This window comes from Amphiura filiformis, chromosome 3, assembly GCF_039555335.1.
Source record: "Amphiura filiformis chromosome 3, Afil_fr2py, whole genome shotgun sequence".
Lineage (NCBI taxonomy): Eukaryota > Metazoa > Echinodermata > Ophiuroidea > Amphilepidida > Amphiuridae > Amphiura > Amphiura filiformis.
The window spans coordinates 6826369-6847992 of record NC_092630.1 but is presented as its reverse complement, the minus strand read 5'-3'; the positions used below and the strand labels follow the sequence as shown (position 1 = coordinate 6847992).

Sequence of the window (21624 nt, the reverse complement as noted above, 5' to 3'; positions counted from 1 at the left end):
CATGATACATATTATCCCAAATGTCCCCTACCTGAGTAGCCAAGCAACAAGGTGTTAATAGGTGCACCATTGGATTAAAAAGGTTGTCAACCTTGCGACCTTTTCAAACCAGCGTTGTTGACACCGTATTGCTTATCCCTGGCTCCCTAATTAACTACATGATACATATTATCCCAAATGTCCCCTACCTGAGTAGCCAAGCAACAAGATGTTAATAGGTGCGCCATTGGATTAAAAAGGTTGTCAACCTTGCGACTTTTTCAAACCAGCGTTGTTGACACCGTATTGCTTATCCCCGGCTCCCTAATTAACTACATGATACATATTATCCCAAATGTCCCCTATCTGAGTAGCCAAGCAACAAGATGTTAATAGGTGCGCCATTGGATTAAAAAGGTTGTCAACCTTGCGACTTTTTCAAACCAGCGTTGTTGCCACCGTATTGCTTATCCCTGGCTCCCTAATTAACTACATGATACATATTATCCCAAATGTCCCCTACCTGAGTAGCCAAGCAACAAGGTGTTAATAGGTGCACCATTGGATTAAAAAGGTTGCCAACCTTGCGACCTTTTCAAACCAGCGTTGTTGCCACCGTATTGCTTATCCCTGGCTCCCTAATTAGGCCAAGTAAAAATAAAAACATGTTTCTCGTCCGGGTTTTTAAAAATTAGGAGAATGAGGGGCTTTTTATTTTTTATTTTTTATTGGAAAACGACGCTAAATACCTGTATTTGGCAACATGTTTCGGGTACTCGACATACAGATTGATATCTGAGAAAAAGGAGGAGGCCCTTTTTATTTTATTGTTTTGAGAGGTAGACCCCTCTAGTGATCACAAAACTCTTCTTAAATGATGTATTATGCATTTACAAAACCGTAAAATAAGTTTCAACTTTTGAAACATCTTTTTCTACAAGTTATAACTGAAAGTTTACAAAATAAAAAGAAATTTGAAAAATCTTCAAAAAATGAGGAGGGCGCGGACGAGAAACATGTTTGTTTTTTTACTCGGCCTTAACTACATGATACATATTATCCCAAATGTCCCCTGCCTGAGTTGCCAAGCAACAAGGTGTTAATAGGTGCACCATTGGATTAAAAAGGTTGTCAACCTTGCGACCTTTTCAAACCAGTGTTGTTGACACCGTATTGCTTATCCCTGGCTCCCTAATTAACTACATGATACATATTATCCCAAATGTCCCCTACCTGAGTTGCCAAGCAACAAGGTGTTAATAGGTGCACCATTGGATTAAAAAGGTTGTCAACCTTGCGACCTTTTCAAACCAGTGTTGTTGACACCGTATTGCTTATCCCCGGCTCCCTAATTAACTACATGATACATATTATCCCAAATGTCCCCTACCTGAGTAGTCTTCAATACAAATTGCTATTCTAGTTGAAATCCATACACCTACCATGGACAGAGATGCCAACCCTCTCTATTTTAGAGGGAGGCACCCTATTTTTGTCAACATTTTTGTCCATTTGGCAACCTCCCCTTTTCTGGCAAGTTTTGTGCCTTTGAAGTTGCATGTAATTTTGAAAACCTCCCTATTTTATGTTTGAATCCTCCCTATTTTCTGGATGTTAATGTTGGCATCTCTGCATGGAAGACTTGACTTGATGTTAATCTCCCAAACGGAGTATGAATTTCAAATGGGATTACCTGCATGGATGACTCCATTTGAAATGTGCATCCTCTGTATGGGACATAAAAAGGTCATGTCTTCCATAGGGGGTGTATGGATTCCAACTGGAATAGCCCAAATCATGCAGTTTGTTTCCTTTCCTGCAGACAATCAACTGTATATAAGCTTTTTTTTTGGCAAAGGTTTTATTTTCGCAAATTTCACAAGCGGGCTTTCCGTGCAGGGACAAAAATAAAAACCGACACAAAAATATATAATTTAGAGGTTTAAACCTTTGATCACAACACAAAAATATAGTTTTACTTTACACTAACATAAATTCAGCGAAATAAACAACCCGCACAATTTCCAATAATCCCAAAATCATGAAAAATTCTGTTTGTGAAAATAACAGTATTTGTCGCAGAAGCTGAGCACACTAGAACTATAATACACAGAGCTGGTTTACTCGATACAATAACAATCACCTTATTGGAAAGGCAAATAATTTTAACCTTTGTGAATTGTGTACTTGTGATTCTAAAAAAACAAAGCACAATTTTTTTTTCTGAATTTGGAAAATATAATTAAACACTATCATTGTAATAGTACCAAATCCAAATTATAAAAGCACTTATGGGAGTGCAAATTGAAACTTGTGTTTAGAATTGAAATACAACTCAACAATTAGTAGAAATGGGGCACAAATTTACTAATGTGAGGTTTGATTTTGAAACAACTTGATTGTTCTTTACTTGCCAATAATGAACACAAAAGGTCACAAGTTGAGTAGGGATCTAATGTAGTTTTCTACCATCAATTTCCCAATTAAAAGGTAATATCAGTAATCTGCAAATTTCAATGAAAAACAGAATTTTGTTTAGAGAGTATAGCCATGCTAATGTTATGGCGCTATTTTCTTTGTATATTCCATCATTTAAATATATCGCTCCGCGGTCTTTCATTCATCAATCATGCTCGCCTATGATCCTATGTAGTCAGTGGCCAGTCACTGAAGGAGAAGGACCGCAAGTGTATTCAATCCGTAATCTATATTATGTTGTGACACTTTGTTGATTTGATGATGCGGAATTAAAGATTATTGTGAAGTTATATTTTGTTATCCGCTCATTTCTGTTCGAAAGTATTCAGCGAGTCTTTCCCCGTCTAACTGTGAGATCCATTGGCCATGTATCTGGTATAAGTTCTAAAACCAAATAACTGGCTAGTGGATTTCATATCAGTTTAGCTTCACTAACACTAACATACACTGCAAGATAAAAGACTGAAAGCAATCTAAACAGGGTGCAATTTGCCCGCTAGTTCATGTTGGAGAAGTCTTGCCAGCAATGACACATGGGACCAAAACATAGACAACAACCAAGTACCTGGAACAGAAACTGTAAAACATTTTATAAAATTAAACACTGAAATAAGATGTCAAACTGAAGTCAAAGACATGGTGAAAATTAAAGAAGTGAAATAAATTTGGGCAAGTCACATTGCATGAAGGGAAGATAAGAGATTTTGAAAAAAGGTCCAAAAAGGTCAAATTTTAAAAAGAAAATATTTGAAATTTTTTAAAGTTATCCCTTCAAATTTCAAATATTTTACCCTTTTGCATGGATGACTGATTGCACCTTTAATAAATGAAAATAAATTGGCATAAATTGTATTGGCAATCAATTTTATGTGCAAGAGATGGCATCAACCTCAATTCATTTTAATAAATTCAAATGCAAGCCAAAATTTCATTTCGTAATGTAAGGGTCATAAAACTCATAAGATTTTTTTTTACCAATATATTGATTCCAGATAAGTTACCATGGGAATAGTTTAACAATATCAGTGTTGCCGGTTGCTATCGATTCATTATGAAAATGGAATTGGCAATTACCACACGCTTCTCTTCTCTGACCATTGAACTATAGGAAATATCAAGTGTGTGGAAGAAACAGTCAAACTTATGAAGTGCAGGGAAGATTTTAATTTGATGAGTTTTGCTAGAAAGTGTGAATATACCAAATTAAACAGCTGCCAGTTAGTACATAGTGGAGATTGAACTTTGTTCACACCATATAAAGTTGCCGCATCTGAAATTGTCAGTTGTTAAGGGGTTTAAAGGTTGATGCAATCTGTGCACAGAGTGTCTCAATATGTGACATGATCAAGGGGAATGAGTCGCATTTCGGCAATTTCCAATTAGAAGTTTTTTACAGTTTATGAATGTTACAGTTTGATGCAAACCCCATCAAAATCGGACATTTGGTTACCGAATTATGAGCAATTTATCAATGGCTGAAAACAATATAAAACGAAAGAATTTGAATACTGTTTTCCCAATATCTCAAAAATAATATTAGCGACATCTGACTGTTGTTTCCCAAAGTCTTCTATAGTAGGGTTTGTGAAATACTAAATATCTGGCTCAAAATAAGCTAAGGTGTCATAAAAGTGTAACACACAATTATTTTTCCAGCTCTTTTCTTTTGGTCTCCAACCAGGTTTAAATTATAGTATGCACATATATTGTTCATAATACACTAAAAGAAAGATAAGTTATAGACCATTTACTTCACAAATTTAATTTTCTATCCCTTTCGTACGTTATATTTGACAGACACAATTTTGATGATTTTCTGCAATCAAATAAAAATTTATAAAGTATTACATAAGGTATTTTGTGGTTATTTAGGTGTAGGACCTACAGCAACTGATTGTGGGGAAAAATGTGTCCAAATATTACAATAAGGAGGATAAATTGTTATAAATAAAATATGTGTGTCTGTCAAGCCATAACATACGCAAGATGTCTGTCAAATGTAACATACAGAATAATAATTTGGCAAAAACAGTAGTTCAAGATGGGAAATTGAATAAAGATCACATGCAGTTTATAAATCACATGTTTTAAAACACTTTTATAAACTCTAAACTATCATCATAATGTGAACATCAAGTGATTTTTAATTTTTTTAAACATATTATGTATGTTACTTGCGTATAAATGTTTGACAGACAACACTTAACAATGGATTGTGTCATCAAAAAGCTTCTCCTCACAAAGTGATAGTGCCACAAAGCTAGGTGGAGCTAAATGCTATGTCATGTAGCATTATTAGCTGTATCACCCTAGTTTAGCAGGAATTACAGCACCGTCTTGCGTATGTTACTATTTGACAGACATTTCAAGAAAAAATTTTAAATTGTTATATGTTCAAAAAGATGGCAGCCACTTACAAATTGATTATAATATGGAGAAATGAAGTTATTTACAATAGATTTACCCTTTAGTTTATGCTTCAAGTCTTTGTTTATAAAAAACTGAGGGACTTCAAAATCAATCAAAAGTTTGACAGACAATAGTAACATACGCAAGGCAAACTTTTAAATCCTTTTTTTGATCTGTTAACTTATAATTCATAATGCCTCTTTCTGTTTTTTTGATTGGTTTACTGCACCATTTTGGGAAACAGGTCACATGAATTTCTATAAGGATCCATAAAAAAAATTAAAAGCTGTTGAAAAAGGCGCTCTCTTGGCATGTTACAAATAAAAGTGTAAAAATAGGCATTTTACAGCTATTTTTTATTATTTTTATTATTTAGAGTGAAAGGATTTTACTTAAATTGTGTATGCTATGTCTTTACTACCTAAACTTGCCACTAAACTAGCAAATATTCCATTTCTATAATTATTATTTTTAAAAAAAGATGTCAAAATATATGGCTATAATATGACACCTTAGCATATTTTGAGCCATCTGTTTTGTGTTGTTGTATTAGTATGAACATTTGAGCAAGAAATTCTTATTTTGCAATAAATAATAAATTATCTATAAGCTTTAACTATCACACCACTTTGAGTTTGATAATAGTGCTATCATCAGTAGATAACACACTACTTTGTGTGTGATAATAATGCTATCATCAGTAGATAACACACTACTTTGTGTGCGATAGTAATGCTATCATCAGTAGATAGCCCACTACTTTGTGTGTGATAATAATGCTACCATCAGTAGATAGCACACTACTTTGTGTATGATAATAGAGCTATCATCAGTAGATAACACACTACTTTGTGTGTGATAATAGTTCTATCATCAGTAGATAGCACACTACTTTGTGTATGATAAAAATGCTATCATCAGTAGATGACACACTACTTTGTGTATGCTAATAGCGCTATCATCAGTAGATAACACACTACTTTGTGTATGTTAATAATGCTATCATCAGTAGATAGCACACTACTTTGTGTATTTCCAAACCTTTGTTATTTACTCACCTTTGTGTGGGGGTTACCTTAATTACAAACCACATAATTCTAGTGTAGTATTGAAAGCAATCGTTATCGCTTTTGTGAAGATTTTATACATACATACAAGTTTAAAGGTCTAGTCCTCACCTAGGCATTTCTAGTAATGACTGTGATAAATTTGATTAAAAAACATCATTCTAAAGTAGGTAGGAAATTTGCTCCAGGTACCTGCCATATGTTAGCATCCTTATCTTTGCTTTATCATGGTTATAGATCTTGTCATGCTCCCAATGAAATTCAATGAAAGAAATGAGTACTAATTTTGTTAACATAATGTTTGTGTGTGCATCCTAGATCATACTTGTTGACATTTAGGGATGGCAAAATACAGGCATGGTTGCTAAATTCGCAATTTGGTTGCCCAATTGGGTGATTTTTGAAAGATCTCCTCGCAAATTTTGACAATTTTCTATCCTGTAGAAACCAAAGGTTAAGACGATAAATTGGGCGACTATTCTCACATGACTTCTAGTAGTTTGCTGAATGCTGTCACATAGAAACTAATGGTTAAGAGAAAAATTGAGTGACTATTCGACTTTTTAACCCACAAGTTTGGCTGAAAATTTGTGGCAACACTGAATACAGGTAGTTAAGAAAGGGAAGTTCAAGCAAGTGGCCTACTTTTGATAGTAGTATCATGATTGAATGGAGGTTACACATGAACTTTCTTAAATACACAATGATTAGGGTATGTGATAAAAAAACATGATGAAGTTGAGATGAATCGTATCCCATGAGTCACCTGATTTGTGTCGCAATCCTGTTGATCATTGCATACACTTAACTTGAAGTACTGGGGGGGGGGCACAACAGTGTTTGAGAAATGCATTCTGGGATATCATAAGATGATAATAGAATCATGTAGATGAACTTTCTTAAATACATAAAGTTAAGGGTATGTGACAAAGAAGTCAAACACATCGAGATGAATGGTATCCCACGAGTCCTCTGAGTTGGCAAACCTACATTTTTAGCAAAGACCCTGCATGAAAACGCACTTTTTGCATGTAGGGGTGTGAGAGTTCAGCTTTTTTTTGTCAAAATTTATGCTGTTTTTCAGCTTTTTTTTAGTAATTTTCTTCTTTTTTGTCTGAGGCCTCTCACAACCCTGCTTATGCTGACATTATCTCCCTTACATTGTTGAAATTTGTGTTTTTATTTTCCATCAAGTACTCAGCCTGACCTTGTGACATATTTAATCATTCTTTCTTAGATTTATGAGATTGAAATCAATAAAAACTACCTGCCGATTGGCCAAAAAGAAGTTTTCATTATCAATTGGACCAATCAGCAACATTGTTAAAATAATTTCAACACACAAAAAATTGGGATGAATTATTTCCAAAGCTCCATTCTGATTGGTGATTAAAGTGAAGATATCATGTAATTGACCAATCAGAGGCAATGTTAGATCGGTAGGTAGTGCCCAGGGGGTTAAGTATCAATTAAGCAGACTACAGTACATTGTACAATTTACAGGGCATTGCTAGCCTACTAAGGCACAGTACAGAGGATGATTTAAGCACTTCCCAACATTCCACTATGTTACTTGCGGTTAGCATAGCTGTGTGAGCGAACATGACACCACTACTCGCCCACTGCATATAGACATACTGCACGTGCATGGTTTAATTTGAATTTGTACAGTTATATTTACATAAAAAAACGCTGTGAAGATGCTGGTCGATTTCACATTTTATGTTATCTACAGAAGGTGTGAATTATCCTTTAAACACACATCACTTTTGTTCTGAAATTGACCAAGTAATAATGACACACGCACAATTCTAAAACAACATCTTTTGCACAGAGTTCAATGGGATTTGAAAAGTAAAGTGGCAGTTGAAACTCTAGTGATAACATGTTTGCAGTGCATGATGGGGCTTCCTTAAATCATCCTCTGGGCACAGTATCTGCCATGTAACATAGTCATTGATACTGCATGTTTGAGGGCAGCATAACATGAGCACCAAAATCTGAACACAAGTGAATTCTAACATATTCATGTGTGTCAATATCCTTTAGTGTGACAAAATTGCAATTTTTGTTCTAAACGGAATTGATTTCCTCATCATTTGTGTTGATAAGGATCTCGTTTTACCGCCATTTCCTGAGCATAAAATAAAAATCGGTATGCGTGAATTGACATGCCTCCTGTGTCTCTTGTAGTTTCTCAATTTCATTTCAAGCACCAAGGATGATACATGTTCATGCATGTAATGGGGACTGCAATATGTTGCTGCTGATGTGGCTGTTACATAACCAAAATGAGGGATTTGTTGCTGAAGTTGATTTCAAGATATGACTAAAAGAAGCTGTCAAATTCTTTTATTTTTAATGTTAATAGTCACCCAAAAACAATCATATCTTGGGAAATTAGAAGTCAAATTTTCATATGATTTTCAGGATGTTGTAGGCTAAAGTGAATAAGAGTGCAAAACTTAAAAAAATGAAATTGAATTTCTTTGACATGTGATCTATTTTTCAAAGTTAAATCACTTGTATTCTATACTAGTATTTAGGATGCTTGTTATCAAAACAAAACAAGTGAACACTAACGTGTCGTTTTTACACTTCATGTGTGACAGCATTTTGTGAAATTGAAAGCGTATGGATCATTTGGGCTATTCTAGTTGGAATCCATACACCCTGTATGGAATACATGACCTTAATCTTCCACACAGGGAGTGTGAATTTCAAATCGAGTCACTTGAGTGGACTCCATTTGCAGTGGTGGTGGACGCATTAAAATTTACGGGGGGATGAGCATATTTTGTTCCGGGTTTACTGGGACATTTGATGCACACAATTTTGTTTAAATTTCCGGATATTTTAGCTCAAAATGAAGGTGGATTTTGCTATTTGATGGGCTAGTGAGTGTGAAGCGCCCAAAATTGTTCAATTTTATCCTGGCCTCAAACACTGTGTTTTTCAGGCTAAAAAGGAAGATGCACCATTCAATTATGGCTATATTTTTTCTTCACTTAGGATTTTTAGGGGGAGGGGACATCCCCATGGATAATTTTTGGGCCATGTGCCCCCCCCCCCCTTCTGCTGCTTATTTGAAATCTACACTCACCTGTGTGGGAGATTAAGGTCATGTCTTCCACAGGGGGTGTATGGATTTCAACTGGAATAGCCCATTTTTCATTCATTGTTTGGCAGCTTTTGTAAAATTGATCACTATGTAAAATGTAATGTTAAAGGGCAAATATATGATCCAAAGGGAACGGAAATGGGCGATCAACTTACACGGATATTTGCATCAGTAATTGAAGTCTTTCAGAACATATTTCTCACCTGCCGCTGAATTTTGTGTGAAGGCAACACATTCATGCTTCAACATGCTTATCAATAGTTATATTTTTATGACATATGGAAATGTATTTTTTTCAATTTGTTATGGATTTACAGAATATAACCTAGTTATGTATGGAAAAAATGTTTTAATTTGATGTTAGTATTCGGTGTTATTTTTGAAACCTAACAAATGCTTGACTTTCATATGCTGTCAAACTTATATCGCTATGATTTGTACAAATTAATGTAATTGTGTAATTTATGCCCGATTTAGAAGCAAAACTTGTTTTTGAAGGCAAACACTTTCAATTCGTTTAACATGCTGTCAAATTTATATTACTATGATTTATACAAATGTAATTGTGTAATTTATACCCGATTTAGAGATGAAACCTATTTTTGAAGGCAAACACTTCCAATTCATTAACATGCTGTCAAATTTATATTACTACGATTTATACAAATGTAGGCTAATTGTTTAATTTAACCCTGATTTAGAGACTATTTTTTAAAGGAAAACACTTTCTGTTTAATTTTAATAAGTACAAACATTTTCTCAGCATCGCCCGATAATGAGGGCTGATCGTTCCATGAAGTGCGCCGGATGAATCTGCTACGCACGTTGCATATTTTCATGGTCTTCTGTGTAAATGCGAGTATCGAGCATGGGGACTTTGACTGTTGATGGATCATCTGCAAGTTATCTGTGCATATACTACAAGGGCAAAACGTTGTGTTTGTCCTCAACATAGATTTTTTTAATGTAGATCATAACCAAAAACCTACATAAATAAATTTGATTTTCATTTCAGTAAGTCATCTCTCTAATAAAAAAAACTGGTGAGGCATTTTGAAAGTTTTTTGTCTGGATTTCTGTTCAAAAAAGAAAGTAAATTCATCAAAATTGCTCACACAAGTGATATATGAATGCCCAACTGAAGCTTCTTTTGTTTTTTAGCCTAATGCAATTATTTTTGTTATTGTTGTTGTTTCAATACAGGCAAGTTTAATATGTTGTTGTCAGGAAATGCCATCCAGAAACTACTTGTAGTTCCATTGACCTGTTTTACAGCTAGGCATGATGTAGTCTTATAAAGAGAGTAAGAATTATGAAATGTTAACTGGCAAAACATGAGAAGCAAATTCCAATGAATAAAATGCGGAGCTATGATTCAAATAACTCACTCTAAAGGTGACATTGTAATGTAGACTGATGGGTTATTATGAAAAGTGCCTATGACATGATGGAAAGTGTTAATTGCATTATTGTGTCTGCGACAGTGTATAGCAACATAAATATGCAAGATACACGTGGGTGCGGTAAATGCCCCCAAAGTACTCAGACGTTCGCTTCTCTTTATAGCTTAGACAATGAAATTCAATCGGGTAAGAAAACAAGGAAGATTAAAAGGTTCAGTGTGAAGAACTACATCATTTGATTAATAGAAACCTGTGCTGTTTTGTGAGTGAAGCATATGGGATGGAACCCAGATGGAAAAGTTTTGTTTCGGTTCAATTTAGTTGAACTTTTTTTGTGAAACTTGTATTTGTTATTGGTTTGTTTCTTTGTAAAAACATGATCTGAATGACCCCATTTATATTTTCCAAGGCATGTTCATATTGAGATATCTTTAAGAGCATCATTTGTTTTGAATTACGGCTTTTACTTTACCTCCGTCTTTTTTCCCAATACACTTAATTTTATTTTACTTGTGCATGCTTCCATGTAACATTTTTGCTTTGTCTTCTTTCCCAATATCCTTAATTTGATTTTACGTCTGCATGCTTCCCTGTAAAATTTCACCAAATTTCTTCCTTATTCACATATGTGACGCGATCAATGGAAATGAGTCGCATGTCGCTAATATTGATTTTGAGATATTGGCAAAGAAAGTGTTTCTTTTGTTTTACATTGTTTTCAGCGATTGATAAATTGATGTAACTTCGCAAAGGAAAGTCATATCAACATAGGGGTTTCAGTTTCTGAAAGCTCTAAATGTCCTCTTTAGGAATAAATGTAAAACTCATTTTCGACCAGGGTCGACATGTGACTCATTCCCCTTGATCATGTCACATATTTGCTACAAAATATTATTTATCTACTCTATTGCCCTCAGGGTCAACATGAGCTAAATGATTAGATAGAGACATGAATTGAAGATGGACCATATTTTTATGGACATGATTGCAAATGGGGTAACTTTTGACCCTTTGTGTGTTCTCTGCCTCAGGGAACCATAAAGCCAAGCTTAGCAGTGACATTACCCCACTTTTACAGCAGACCTGCCCAGCTTATTACAATGATTGACTGACAAAATGGTGAATTCCTTAATAGTGCTGTATAATTTTGTGTGTTGTTTGTTTATAGCTGCTATTAAATCGGCTATTGCCGTGTTGCAGGGACACTATGCAACACATACAGTATTTGTTCCATTAACCGCCCATGCTCCTATAAGCACCCACCCAGCGACTTTACAAGCAGAATGTGATATTATATACCACCCATCCAATACTGCACTTACATAGTGACTATACATGCATGCATGTGGGAAATTGAGCCTTAAATAAATATATTGAAGATATGCGTGGAAATTAAATTATGGTGCTATTTCATTGTGGGTATATTATGTTAAAAATGCTTATCAATAAACACCTGCAAATGCCTTTAAGGGGGTACTACACCCCTGCCCAATTTTGTGCCTATTTTTGTGTTTTACTCAAAATTATAGCGATTGGTGACAAGTAAGATATGTATATTATAGGGGCAAGGACTAGAACTACTGCACTGTAAATTTTATTTCAGCACAGACAACAGTTGTGGAGTTACAGTCAAAAATGAGGGAAAACCAATATTTGATCAATAAATCAATAACTACTTGCCTTGAGTTGCTGAATTTTCAGTGCAGTATTTGTAGTCCTTGCCCCTATAATATACATATCTTACTTACCACCAATGCGCTATAATTTTTGAGGAAAATACAAAAATAGGCACAAAATTGGCCAGTGGTGTAGTACCCCCTTAAAACACCAAGTGTGATGTAATTCTAACTTCAAAATCATATTTTATTTGCTGGCGGTCACCATTTGATGCCATTGGTAAATAAACATGGATATATCTGCACACCATATGTTTGGTGGTGTACTAACTGTGAGTAACTAAATACTATCAGATGGTGATTGATGACTATTTAACAATGTAAAAATTAAGCGCCCACCCAAAATGACTTTCTTAAGCGCTCTGGGTGGTTAATGGAACAAATATGGTAAGTCTTTATTTTCTAAAGGGACTAGAACTCATTAAAGTTAAAAGCCATACAGAGCAGAGATGCTCATGTTAGCTTAAGGCAGTCAGGCTTCATGTAATTGTGAGTGGGAGTTCACCAGGGCAGACGGCTATAGGAATCTACTGCTGTAAAATCCCCCTAAACTATCATATGATGTATAGGTCATATAGGATGGCAGACCCTGCCTGGAGACATCCACCTGTACACGGGAAACAAGAGGTTTAAAACATGAGCCATAGATGAAGGGTAGTTTTTTCTCATCAAGCTTAATTTGCTTAGGGTAGTGTTTTATTTTTTTTAAATATAAAATGAGGCCAGGAAAGGTATACAGTTTGGTCATAAAGTTGCTGTAAGGCAACATTTGGTGTGTATTTGTTGGTAGGATGAAATTTGTTTAAGGGTGTTTGGAAATTTAGTCATATATAAATACTCTTTATTTTATGTGGTTGGCCCAGTCCCTTTCGTGCTGTTGATAATGGTACTCATAGCAAGGTGTGTGATTTAGAGTATCTTCAGTAGATGGCAAGTTTTAGGGTTTAGATTATCTTCAGTAGATAATAAGGTGTGGCATTTAAACTATCTTCAGTAGATAGTAAGGAGCTTGATTAAAACTATCTTCAGTAGATAATAAGGTGTGGCATTTAAACTATCTTCAGTAGATAGTAAGGAGCTTGATTAAAACTATCTTCAGTAGATAATAAGGTGTGGCATTTAAACTATCTTCAGTAGATAGTAAGGAGCTTGATTAAAACTATCTTCAGTAGATAATAAGGTGTGGCATTTAAACTATCTTCAGTAGATAGTAAGGAGCTTGATTAAAACTATCTTCAGTAGATAATAAGGTGTGGCATTTAAACTATCTTCAGTAGATAGTAAGGAGCTTGATTAAAACTATCTTCAGTAGATAATAAGGTGTGGCATTTAAACTATCTTCAGTAGATAGTAAGGAGCTTGATTAAAACTATCTTCAGTAGATAATAAGGTGTGGCATTTAAACTATCTTCAGTAGATAGTAAGGAGCTTGATTAAAACTATCTTCAGTAGATAATAAGGTGTGGCATTTAAACTATCTTCAGTAGATAGTAAGGAGCTTGATTAAAACTATCTTCAGTAGATAATAATAAGGTGTGGCATTTAAACTATCTTCAGTAGATAGTAAGGAGCTTGATTAAAACTATCTTCAGTAGATAATAAGGTGTGGCATTTAAACTATCTTCAGTAGATAGTAAGGAGCTTGATTAAAACTATCTTCAGTAGATATATTAAGCTGTGTGATATAATGATTTACACCATCTTCAGTAGATAGTAAGCTGTGTGATTTAAACATCTTCAGTAGAGAATAAGCTGTGTGATTATAAACTATCTTCAGTAGATAGTAAGGTGCTCGATTTAAATTATATTCAGTAAAATAGCAAGGAATGTGATGTGAACTATCTTCAGTAGATATTAAGATGTGTTATTTCTTCAGTAGATAGGTGTGTGATTTAAACTATCTTCAGTAGACAGCAAGATGTGTGATTTATCATCAGTAGATCAAGGTCAGATCCTAGCTGATCAATTGAATTTTTAAACTTGATGGTGGCCTTGCTCGGAGATATTAAACGATATTATGAAATGTTTGAAATTGGGAAATAGTACAAGTGTCCATGATACAGTAATATGTATATCATCATCATTAACATTTCACTTACAATCACCCAGAAAAGTGCAGGACCTCAAATAACATTTATTCAAACGAGTATGTTTACATAGACACTAGGTACCATTAAAATATCCAAACTGTGTGTAGTACAATTTACCTAATAGCTCCGATGATCATTATTATGATATGCTTTTAAAGTATAATGTATCACACATGATCAATATTCCTGAGCATTAAGGCTCACATTAAGAGTGCTGTGGTATTAAGTTTAATCAACTCACAAAGCTTTCTATAGCTGACGATGATGTATAGTTATCCTGCGGTGCTTTATTAAAAACAAAGCGTACACTTGCCCTTTTGTAAACTGGGTCGCTCTGTTATTTACTATATTAAGCAAGCTATTGTGTGTATGATTAACTTTGGCATAGAGTTTTATGATGGAATAGAAATTATGGTCATGTGTTTTAGATAGTGTGAAAGGAAGGTTTTTTTCATTAAGCATATACTAGTAATTTGAATACATAATTACACCAAACTTGATTCAATTGTGGTCTATTATTAGAATGAGCTCCACAACGTCAGGGACAAGTTGTTGTGGTTTGAAATAGGTTGCTGAGTTCAGTCTCTAACTGTTTGCCAACTTAAAAGGGAGTTATACTGAATAGAAATGGCATTTAAAAAGCCAAAATGTATGAGTTTTAAAATGAATTAGGCTAATCATGTTAATTGTGACACAAAATATGACATGATCTGGTCCATGGGGGCCAAAGCCGGAAATTTGAAATTGAGATAAAGGCAAAAATATGGAGTAAAAAACAAGAAAATACATAAGAAAATGTACATCACAAAGCTTCAGAACTTTAAAACCAAGTATGCTAGACCTTTGGTGTTTCCAGTATCTGATAGCCTATACTTGTATAAGGTAATAATTATAGTAACTCAATTGTCAAAAATGCTTCCTTTGGGCCCCATGGAGCAGATTGTGTCACATATGATACCAAATTTTACCTTAAGTAAATTCTTTGTCAAAACGCTGCACCTGTGGAGCCCCCATCTCCCTGATCTGTTCTAGATCTGTTGCAGATTTTGTTGAAGACATAGAGGCCTACCCTGAGAGTAAATAAATATAGAAGACACATTGACAGCATTGTGAGCAGTCAATGTGACCTATGTCACTAAATGATCTTGAAATTGACATGGTAGACTTGGACAAAAACTGCTGCAGTCAGCTTGGTGAAATTTATGGGTAGATTGCTTATGCTGATATGAATGATAGTAAAATGTTTTGCATGGGGTATAAAGTGAAACCTGTATGGGAAAGATTCATTTCATCAGTTTCATAACTGAAGCATTCATTTTCATACAATTTCAATGCTGTAACATATATCCAACCGTAACTTTGCTATGTTGGGGTGCATGTGTGGATATGTCCCCACTTTGTTGGAAAAAATCATGTGTGTGCATCCCCAGTTAGATAGTATAGAATCAGATATGTGTATTTGTCTGATTCTGTACTATGCAATAGGGGGATCTCACAGCTCCATTTGTCAAACTACTGCCTTTTAGTGCTATCTATGGGGTTATAAATAGCCCCATTTATAGCATAAGAATATTGGGGATATCCCTGTTTGCAGGCGTATCCCCAGTTTATCAGGATGAAACGCAAATGTATCCCCATTTCACACATTATACAAACGCAGACCCCCCCCCACACACACACAAAATGAGTGGTGCAGTATTACTGTTCATGAAGAATGAACACCTGTGTGTACAAATATTTTCCTAATACTCCCAAACAAGTTTCACCCTCCCAGCAACTTAAACAATTCACTGTCGTAGTGCATGTTAGTGACCATTGGTTACTGCTCCAAGCCTGGGCTCATACACCTGTTCCGAATTTTGATATGCCATAGGCTTTGTGTTGTGATCATTTTGATCAGTGGTTCGTAACAAAGAAAGTGTTTACCACTATAACAGCGAATAGTTAGTACCTAATACAACAGTTTTAACCGCAAGCAAGTTTTTGGCAAAACAATGCACCTGTTCTCTATTCAGTTTGCAAAGAAATACCCTGAGCAAATTTAACAGTAGCCTTCTTTTAGATAATCAATCCCTTTGTTCTGTCACCAAGAAACCCTACACATTTTCCTTACTTAGCTAACAGCCTTGCTTGTGTACCATACAGGACTTGAGTGGCCCCTCCCCCAACGGCTGTTTTCATTTCCAAATATCACCAGGTAATATATCCTTATCACCTGGCAGGTCTTTGAGAAGATTTGGGCTATTCCATATGAAATCCAAACACCCCCATGCAAGACACAATCTTAATCTGCCATACAGAGGGTGTATATTTCAAATGGAGTCACTCATTCAGGTTACTCCATCAGAAATTCACACTCCCTGTGTGGAAGATTAAGGTCATATCTTCCTTAAAGGGTATATGGATTTCAACTGGAATAGTGCATATGAGCTCAGATTAACAGATGGCAGACAGACACGTTTACCTGGGAGAGTTACTGTAGACTGGATAAAGGCTTATAATTAAACCAATGGGAATTGTGAACAGATATATGCTATAACGTATGAGGTACTTCGATACTGACGAGGGGGCTTTCACTTAGAGACAAAAACCAGTGAGCATTTGAAAAATCTGTAAGAACCTGTAATCCAACACAAATTTGTCACAGATTTTTCAACAGATCACAGATTTTTCATTGGAAAATGTGTCCTAGTGATTGTTAGGTAAATACCAGTGACCGATTCGCTGTCGTAGTGCTCGTTAGAATATGACCGTTGCCAGGTCAACTGGATCACGCTTTCCTTGTTACGAACCACTGAACGAAATGATCATAACACAAAGCCTATGGCATATCAAAATTCGGAACAGGTGCTTGAGCCCAGGCTTGGAGCAGTAACCAATGGTTACTAATGTGCACTATGACAGCGAATTAACCACCAAACTGTTCTGAGGAAAGGTAATGTACTTTAAATCCAACAACTTTGCACATTCACTGTGACTCAGGGAGTTCCAGGGCAGACAGGCTCAGATTAGCTCAAATTGGCTGATGTGGCATGATTGTTGCAAATTTTGATACTTAATACTGCAATGTATTTGGCCACTTTGAAGAAAGTGAAGTACAGGGCTGTACCTTTTTGTGTGACAAAGTTATTTGAATGATTCTTCATATTGATCAACAATGCCGTTTTCTTTGTTTTGGCCAAATCTGTGTTTATGAAAAAATACTCTATCATGATTATGTTGACTTTTAATATCCATCACTTTTAAGTAATTCATACAATTTAAATTTTTTGTTTACATTATCCCTTAGATCACTGTCTTTGAAGTGATAGTTTTATTTTGTTCTAGCCTTGCCCCCTTTGCAACCCCCAGTCATTTTGCCATGCGATGATGTTGATTGTAATGCGTCTTTTAATAGGATTAATAGCTTGTTTGTGCAGCCATAAAAAGCAACCGTCTTTATCCTCAATCCAGTTATTAAGCCCTTTATTCAGTGCTTGAACATTCTAATAGTTATCGCATGATCTTACAAGTGTCCTATTGAAAAACATGATTGGGCATAGCCACTTTACTTATTGCTGATGATAATCATCTCTAGTAGCCAGGCCTGAACCGTAAACAGTCCATTTAGGTGAAAAAATATTTGTTTCCTGTAGCTGGCCTGGAATTCTAAATAAGAAATGTTTTTTTTAAATAAATTTTTAGACTCGGGATGTATATTAACACATGCCTCAAATTACTTATTTTATTTTTTAAATCAAGTGTACACAGAGAGTAAGTTAGATGTGTAAATTGATCATAGTTTTCTAGAAATTATAGACCCTGTTTACACAGAGTATGGCGTCGGCTTTAGTCGAACTTGAACACAACTTCGTTTTTGTGTAAAAATGATTGCCACATTTTGAACTTGACTTCAGAAGTTGACTTCAAATGACGACCTGGAGCAACTTTTCTCAACTTCAAACTTTTGAAGTATAAACGAACACGCAATTAAAAGTCAACTTCATAATGGTTATTTAAAGTATGGGCAAGTGATGGCATGAAAGTTGAATTCACAATTTGTTTTGAAGTAAACTACCTGGCAAACACCCTGTCAACAAATGCTAATCCTTAGTCGCAATCTGAATTTGATGTCACAATTGAAGGCAACTCCTTTCATAGATTAATTTGCCTGGGGTAAGATTCATGAAATACATTGTAAGATATAATTGGTGATTTTATATTGCTTGTAAACAAAAAATAAATTTGTCATAATGTTTTACTTGAAAAATGTAATTCCTTCTGGATTTGTCAAATAAAAACAACAAAATGTAGTAAAATTGCTTCCAAAAATGAATAGCGCAAAAGCCTTACAGAAAACAAACTTGCTGTTTGTATTTTGTGTGTTTGTTGAAGCTACAGCTTTGTCAGGCTTAAAGTACCAACTTGTGCTGAAAATGGTTTTAGATTTTACATTTTGAATATTTTGGCTACAGTGACTATTTGCTGGAAAAAAAGTTAGAACATTTTGACAAAATGACCCATCCATAAACCATATAAAATGGCAGATAATGCAACCTGTGTTTTCAGTTTATTCCAGGATTGGTCATTTTTTACTGATTACACCCCCTTCCGGATTTGTTTTTCAATTTCATATTCTTGATACTTTAATATTTCTCTTTTTTTCTCTCTCTTGTTTTTCAATCCAGGCATGGTCTTTTACCAGAAAAGAGTGATCAAAAGATAGCAAGTGGACAAAATGATGACGAAGACAGCGATTTAGATCTGGACTGATGATAATGTAACAAAAAGAAGAAGTAGTGTATTATTGTCCCTGGGCTATTCCATTTAAAATCCACACTACCTCTGTGGAAGATTTTGGAAATATCTGCCAGGGGGAGTATGAATTTCAGATGGAATGAGCACATGAGCTTCATTTGAATTTCATACACCCTCTAATTCAACCTAATCTTCCACAGAGGGAGGGTGAGTTTCAAATGGAGCTGCCTAATGTGTTCATTCCATTTGAAATTCATACTCCCCCTGTGGAAGATATTTCCAAAATCTTCCACAGGGGTAGTGTGGATTTCAACTGTAATAGCCTTGTTGTCCCTTATGTGTTTACGTTGTGTATCTTACCTTCGCATTTTGATATTTTTGTAAACGATCGCAATTTTATTAAATATGTGTGTTCAACTCATAGAAAATGTTCAAAAGATGCTCAATATTACATAAATATATTGAAGTACATAATGTACTTTTGAGATAAGGTTAAACTTGTTAGGATTCTATATTTTGCCCACAACTCAAGTACCTTTCTGCTGAAACTTCAAGCTTGTTTTTGAAATCCTTGAGACTTTTCATGAAAGATGCATAGTGCACTTTTCACAGAGGTTATAATTTCTGGAAAAACAAAAACACAACCAAACCAAGCCGGAGAGATATCCATGTAACATGTAGTAGAAACATACGTTTCTGCTTGTTTCTACTGGGAAAAGGTTGGCGGGTGATGCAGTTTAGTTTAGAGTGTCACCGTTTATGTGCTCAGTGGAAACAGATTGGTTCGAAGTGATGTGGTGTGGACACCTGACAATGGTCAAACACCTCCAGAGGTGTGATGCAGTTTGACACCGGGCATTTTTTGCAGTGGAAACATGACAGTTTGACGGTTCTGGGTGTTACACTTCTTTTACGTATCCCATCGTCAGTGACCTTAAAAGCAGCTTGGGGGTCAGGAAAACATTTTTAGTACTTCCGGTACACATCGCAACCCTTATTTTAAGCATCAGTAGAAACGTGCTGGTTGTTGGTGAATTGGATTGTGGGTTACCACCCGGTAACACTGGGTGAAAATACAGAGTGCTCGGTATTAACATTGATTTGATTGGAGCTGTGGATTGGTTTGAGTGCTGCTGTAAAATATTCTGCTTTTGGAAATATTTCTAATGTTTGTTATCAAAAGAGAACTTATTGTGCTATGGATTAGCAACGATACATATTTGGACTGCCAAATGGTTCCATTATATACAGCATGCCCAGTACAGCAGCAGTTCTTTGTATTTTAACATTTACGAGGTGTATCGAAATATTACAATTTTAAATAATTGCTTTTTGACTATCAAAAAGGATATCAAAAGTATTTTTCCATTGGTAGTGTGCAGCATGTTGTTGGCCAAGTCAGGAATTATTTTCTGTGTGATTTAGAGCTTTAGTTTTAAAGTGACAGTCTATTTACTGGGACATGCCAGAATTCAACTGGTCCAGTTCCTACACATTGCCCCATAGGCAATTCAAGAAGTGTTCATCACACCTTGCTTGATACAGGGAAAAGTGGACCAAGTAGAATTTGCTCTACTTTCTGTATATAATCAGAGAAGATATCTTACACTTCCCACAATGCATTTCTTCCTTTTCAATTATCTGTATTGTTTTGCTATCTAATGCAACATGGGTCGATAGTGACAAAACGTACCTCGATGAACAGAGCACATCCAGATCTTGCAAAATAAGTTTATTTCTTAACTATCACCCATATTCCCAACATGAAAACCTGTACAAAGTAATAGGACTGTTGATTGATGTAATGAGGTGATGCATCATGTTGCAAAGGTCTTCCCTGGTAAATCACCATCCTTATGGGTGTAGATGCTGAAATAGGATGTGACAAAATCCATGTTTAATAATTATGTTGCTTTCTACAGTAATAAGAGTCAGGCATACAAAAAGAGACCTTATATTTGTAATATTTTTTCTTTGGATTGTACAATGTTTTGAGATACGCATGCTGTATGTTCTAATGACCAAATATTTGTACCATCAATATGTTTTCAACCCGTGTCTTCTAAAGACCAGATTACATGCATTGTGGCTATTGCTTTGGCCCAATACAAACCCAGTCCCGGGACGCAATGAACAAGATTCAATTGTGATGTGCAGATTGTTCCACTGGCTATACCTTAACTTTGGTTCACCTCAAGTTCAGTAGGCCTACTGATGTAGGTGCATATTTTGCTGGCTGCAGCATTGATATGTGCACTTGAAGTTAATCATGCAGTGGTATATGCACACAAACATGGGTGGTTTGTCGGCTCATTTGTGGTGCAACTGCAAAAAAGCATTGATGTCGCTACTGAACTTGAAGTGAACCATAGTATGGTCTGGTAATACAGCTTTGGCCCAGAATTACCTTATTCAGTAACTTGTAGTTTTAACATGTTTCCTGATGTCTGTTACACTACATGCAGTGTTCCATGCATCTTTGGCCTGACCCAACAACTCAATATCAGGGTTGATAACAATTTTCAGCCCCTATCACAGGTCAGATAATCGAAAACTCACCCAATTTTCCTCTTAACCATCGGTTTTCTATTTGACAGGAAACTACTGTCACAGGAGCCAATGTTGAAAAGTTGCCCAATTTGTTCTCAACAATTGGTTTCTATG

At 35.4% G+C, this 21624-nt stretch overlaps 1 protein-coding gene across 1 annotated transcript in view; it reads left to right on the top strand.

Moving 5' to 3' along the window:
* LOC140147040 (phosducin-like protein) overlaps positions 1-20786 on the top strand; it is a 113389-nt gene extending 92603 nt beyond the window's left edge. The window contains exon 9 of the mRNA XM_072168813.1: positions 18891-20786. Coding sequence (XP_072024914.1) covers positions 18891-18975 — 85 coding nt within the window. The 3' untranslated portion in view covers positions 18976-20786. The remainder of the gene's footprint in view (positions 1-18890) is intronic.
* Positions 20787-21624: the final 838 nt, after the last annotated feature.